The 5,697-nt window shown below is 31.5% G+C and overlaps 1 protein-coding gene across 1 annotated transcript in view; it reads left to right on the top strand.

The window, feature by feature from the left end:
• Window positions 1-5,697, top strand: part of RGS22 (regulator of G protein signaling 22) — a 185,638-nt gene that overhangs the window by 167,270 nt on the left and 12,671 nt on the right. The window contains exon 24 of the mRNA XM_023521020.1: window positions 4,818-4,916. Coding sequence (XP_023376788.1) covers window positions 4,818-4,916 — 99 coding nt within the window. The remainder of the gene's footprint in view (window positions 1-4,817; window positions 4,917-5,697) is intronic.

Raw genomic sequence — 5,697 nt, 5'->3', positions numbered from 1 at the left:
ATATTTAACCTTCTGAGGAACTGCCAAACTTCTCCCAAGCTGCAGAACCAGCTTGCTCTCCTTTGGTGTTTGCATGGCTTATCTTTTTCCATTCCTTTGCTTTACTACCTATGTCAATATTTTTTATTTAAGTTTCCTGTAAACAGCATATATAATTATTATTTTTTTAATCTACACTGTCAATCTCTGTCTTTTAACTGCTGTATTTAGTCTATTTATCTTTAATGTAATTATTGATATGATAGTTCTTAAGTCTGCCATTATATTTTTTTGTTTGTTCCTTTTATTTTATTCTTTTCTGTTCCCTTTGTTTTTCATTCCTGTGGATTACTTGAACATTTGTTAGAATTTCATTTTGGTGTATTTTTTTTTGTTTAGATATTTTAGTTGTTGGTTTAGATATTACATTATATATACTTATCACAGTCTATTGGCGTTAATAGTTTACCAGGTTGAATACAGCTTAGAAACCACCTCCCTTTATGTCTATGTCCCTTTCCTGTCATCTGTTTACATATCTTAACTATTTCCTCAATATATATAGAGAACCATCAGACAATTTAATAATTTTTCTCCTCTTTAATTCTGCCCCCAACACCCCACTTCCACCTCTGACCTACGGATGTTGCTGTCTCTCCTTAAGAACTGGATCTCTGAAGGCAGGGCATCTCCTCTCACAAGCTCACAGCACGCACCCGGGTCCTGGTGCTCCTGGGGGCCTGGCACCCCTGGAGCATTCGGGGGACCTGGCACACCCAGGATATGGTTCGTGGCTCCACCTGGGACACGAACCTAGGACCTTCTGCATGTAAAGCAGACATGCTAACTGCTACACTATGGGGCCACCCCCACAATTTAATAATTTTTGCTTCAACCATCAAACATAAATTAGGAAAGTCAAGGGAAAAGAAAAGGCTATTCTATTTACTTTTCCCTATAGGTAAGTATTGTTTCTCATATACTGCTTTCAAGATTTTTTTGTCTTTAGTTTCAGAATTTCGATTATGATGTGTCTTGTGTGCATTTCTTTGGGTTAATTCTGTTTGAGGGTTGCTCAGTTTTTTGAGCTTGTAGGTTAACGTCTTTTGCCAACTTTGGAGAGGAGATTTGTATACATATTACATATGTATATATACACTTTCTGATCTACATATATTATTTTTATGCATATTATATATTACTTATATATATGTATGGATGTGTGTAAAATGATGTATATTAATCCCTGTCTATCTGTCTGTCTTCCTATCTATTCAGTCAAATCTCCCTTGGACACATTCTAGCTTAAGTTCTAAGATATTTTTGGCTTTTTCTACAGTCTTCGTTTAAGTTCAAATAACTATCATTTTACATTTTTCATATTTTTTGTCTGTTTGTCTTGAGTTTCTGGATTTATGATTTGGAGTATTCTCTCATATATGTAAATGTTCCTGTAGGAATATTTAATTCATTTTGGGCTTTTATGTTATAGTTTTCCTCTGATTCGTTATTGGATTTCTTGGAGAGTAGTGTCATCAACTGAAATGTTGGAGTTCTTATTTTGTTTTATTTTTATAGTGATTTTATATGGATATCACTTGCCATATAGCAGAATAGTGTGCTCTGATGAAAAGCAAATAAACTATCACCACAATAATAAACATGGATGAATATCAAGAGTATGATGTTGAGTGGGAAAGTTGCAAAAGAGTAAATTGAACCAGTCAATTCTATTTATTTAAAGTTCAAAATTATGCAAAACTAAGCAATACTAATGTGGTAAACTATAAACAAAAAGGAATGGTTACAAAGTTCAGTATAGTGATGACCTTTATGGGTGAGGCAGAGATAGATGATGAGATTGGGAAGTAACACAAAGGGAAACAAAGGTCCTGATAATATTGTACTTCCTAAGCTTGGGAGATGTTGTTATTATTCATATATTATGTGTGTGTCATAAATATTTTCATAGGTATTTAATTACATTTTTGTATGAGTGATTGGACTTTCAGAAGTTCATCTGTGCTGATGTGTTGTGTCATCTGGAGGTTGAGGTTATTTCCAGTACAGAGTGGGAATCAAGGAAGGAATAAGAGCCAGAAAATAGAAGGTGCCTACAAAACCTTGCTTCTAATTCTTCACACTGTACTTCATATATTTCTGTTGATGTGTTATGAGTTCTATAACCATGGGGCAAATTCATATATATAAATGAAATGTTATTAAATGTAATTATTTTTGGATTATTTATTTTTAAATTTTTCACGATTATTTCACTTCCAATGGTTTAGATGATAAATGATAAATAAAATAACACCAAGTCTGATTTTTTTTCTCCAACTATGCATCTAGTCCATACTATGTAATATGATAAGGAACAGAGTTCGCTAGATTAAAATCCTCATATTTAACTTCTCCAGTGTCTTAAGGCAAGTCCATATCCAAATGATCTGCATGCATATGATAGTTGATTGGTTCAGGAAGTAAAGGTAATTGGATTGATTTAGGAGGAGGAGAAAAAAGAATGTTGTCTAACATCTATGCTTGGAGCTCTTTTCTGATTCAGCCTGTGGCATGTGAATAACCAATCAGATTTCACCAATCTGATGAGCCTCACATGAGTCTGCTGTATTTTCTACTGATGTGTTCTAAATAGTTTCTCAACAGAGCTTTCATTCTAATCCTTTTGTTCTTTCTTTCACTAGACTTTTATTAATCATCTACTACATAGAGTTTCTTGATTGTCCACTACATATTGATCCCTACTACATATGCTAGGGATGTGAATATAATTTACATATAGTATAAGGGTAGATAAACACATTTCACATGTGCACTTATTTTAACATGGAAAATATAAGGTAAGGAAGACCATTAGAGCAGAAGATGTTTATTCCGGTATTTCATTGTCAGTGAAGACACATGAGAAAATGTTGGAAAAATGAATATAGGAAACCCATGATTTTTTTTGTAACATAAAAATGTATGCTGAAAAAAAATCAGTTACTGTGAAAAGCATTGGATTTCCCTATGTAACCATGGGCATGACTCTTAACGCTCTTAACCCAATTACACCTATCAACTAATGATGATAATATTAATCTCACATGATTTGAGAGAAATTAATTGAAATGATATGTATATAAAAGACCATGTAAGCTATTCCACAATTATATATTTGTAAGGTATTATTTGATCTGAGACAGTATAGCATAGTGGACAGGAGTACAGTATCTACAGTCAGACCATCTGGTTTTGAATCCTGGCCTTACTTGCCATCAATCTGTCCTAGTATCTTAGGTAACCAACTTCACTTCCCAAAACCTCATTTTTTCAGTAAAATAAAAATAGTAATAGAATTTACATCACAGGGTTGGATTAAAAATATATGTGAAGCACAGGCATGTCATAAAGTAAAAGTTATTATTATCTTATTAATATTGTAGCAGTAATTGTTCTTTATAACAAAAACACTAATATCAAATATATCTTCCATTTCCTGTTCTTATAAAGAAATAAAATGGAACTGGGTAATCTGAAGAAAGTTATAATGGAAGAAAGAGAATCTCATTAAAATTTTCATCTAGTTTAATATTAAGTACTTAAAATAAACAGTGGAAAATTAATTAAAGAATCACAGTGTTTTAACTAAATAAATATTTTAAACTTTTAAATGGCAAATGTAAACACGGTTAAAAGACAAATTAGGAAAACAAAATATATGATGTAAGTTGTAAAAAATAAATAATAACAAAGATAAATACTCCTCAGAAAAATTGGGCAAAGGGTATTATCAGGCAATTCACAAAAAATATGCAAATGATTAAAAGTATTAAAAGATGTTCAGCCTCTCTGGTAACTTAAAACACGCAAACTGGCAATGAAGAAAATACCCAGTGTTGGTTGAGGGTGTGTGAAGAAGACTATAAACTCATGTGTTACTGGAGAAGGTGTAAAATGGTACTTTGTTTCTGAAGGGCAATTTGACAAACATATATTGTTTAAAATGTACATTATTTTTAATCTAGCAAATATACTTCCTGAAATTTATTCTAAAGTCAAGAACTGGAAAAATTCACCAAGATGTGTGTACACGGCATCATTTATAATAGCAAAAAATTTAAAATGACCTAAATTTCTAATAGTAGGCATTGATTAAATTATCTATGGTACATCCCTTTACTAGAATATTACTCACCTGTTGAAACAGTGATGTAGTTTATTCTTTTATTATTTAACAAATATTTGAGTGCATAAGACCATTCTCCCATTGAAAATGATGATGTAATTTATTCATTTTATCATCCAACAAATATCCGAAGGTATACTCTGCGTTCTACAGTAGGCATACTTGGAGAACAATACAAAGACCCTACCTTTTATATTCCTGTTCTATATTTATTCACATAGAAACATTTTTACAACATTTAACATAAAACATTGTTAAAGAATATATACTGTGATTCCATTTGTATGAAATTTAATAAAATATAAATATTAAAATTATAGATTAAATAAATCTACACATTGAGAAATTAAGATGGATGTTCATGAAAATGTTTATAGTGATTTTGCTTGGCTACTAGAATTTGGGGGTGATTTTTACCTTCTACTTCATTATTTCTCTCATTTGTTTTTAATATTTTTATATTAGTATGACAGAAAACTAAAGGTCAAAACAGTAGATTATGTCTCATTAGTGATATTGACTTGATGAAACCTCAAATATGGTGCTCCTCACAATTATTTTTTCTTAAGATTATGACTCCTTAACTCTACATTTATATTAATATAGCATTATCCCTTTTTTGGAATAATTTAATTTAATATAATTACAGGATGGAGTCAAACAATATACAAGTACTTCAGGAACTTCTATCAAAACACCTGTTTTAGGCAATGGCCCAGTTTTAGGCCTGCAAGCATATGGCCGACAGGTAAGCAAGAAAAATGTCACAGATGATCACTTCCTATAGAGCACTGAATAGTGGAATGCAACAGCTCAGTCATTTTACAGTAGTAGAGTTGTGTTTGTTTGAAAATGAGGCTAAAATTATACTAAGAGAGATTGAAAGAGAATTTCCTTGAGCCTCTAGAGAACATTAAAATTTCAATTGATCCCGGACAATATAATCAAGGAAAATAATTTCCTGATGCATATAAAGATTTCAAGAGGCACAAGTTAAAATGCCCATCTTATTGGAAAAGAGAGAATAAGGCAGATAAAGAACAAGATAGAATATGTATAGGTTGATATAGTCTTGGGTTAAGAGAAGAAAGAATGTTGATGCTTAGTCTCAATTTTTTTTTTTTATTTTATTTTATTAGTGTTAAGTTTACAGTAAATTGGTTAGATGTGGTCATAAAATTGGCCATCGACTAATACATTTTCAGTTTTTATGTTTATATTTATAACTTGTACATTAATATCCCTTGTTTAATTTATGTCCATTTTTAATGACTTTGTTGTTGGTGGTGGTGGTGTTTCAAGTTTATTGTAGAGGTAATCCTAGCTATTTCAAGTACAGCATTTTATACATAATTCATTCAGTTGTATGGATTCACTCATTTCCATCTAACACTTTCTGCATATTTATATAGCCTCAAGTAAAAGGACTCCTTCAGATAGTCTAAATCTTGGTCAAATGAACCCCAAGTCATTTACTGCAGTCACGATTTTAGTGCTCTGAAAGGGTGGTGCAGTAAGAATATTTACAG

This window comes from Pteropus vampyrus, unplaced genomic scaffold, assembly GCF_000151845.1.
Source record: "Pteropus vampyrus isolate Shadow unplaced genomic scaffold, Pvam_2.0 Scaffold287, whole genome shotgun sequence".
In the NCBI taxonomy this organism is placed as follows: Eukaryota; Metazoa; Chordata; class Mammalia; order Chiroptera; family Pteropodidae; genus Pteropus; species Pteropus vampyrus.
This window is presented reverse-complemented; position numbering and strand designations above follow the sequence as displayed.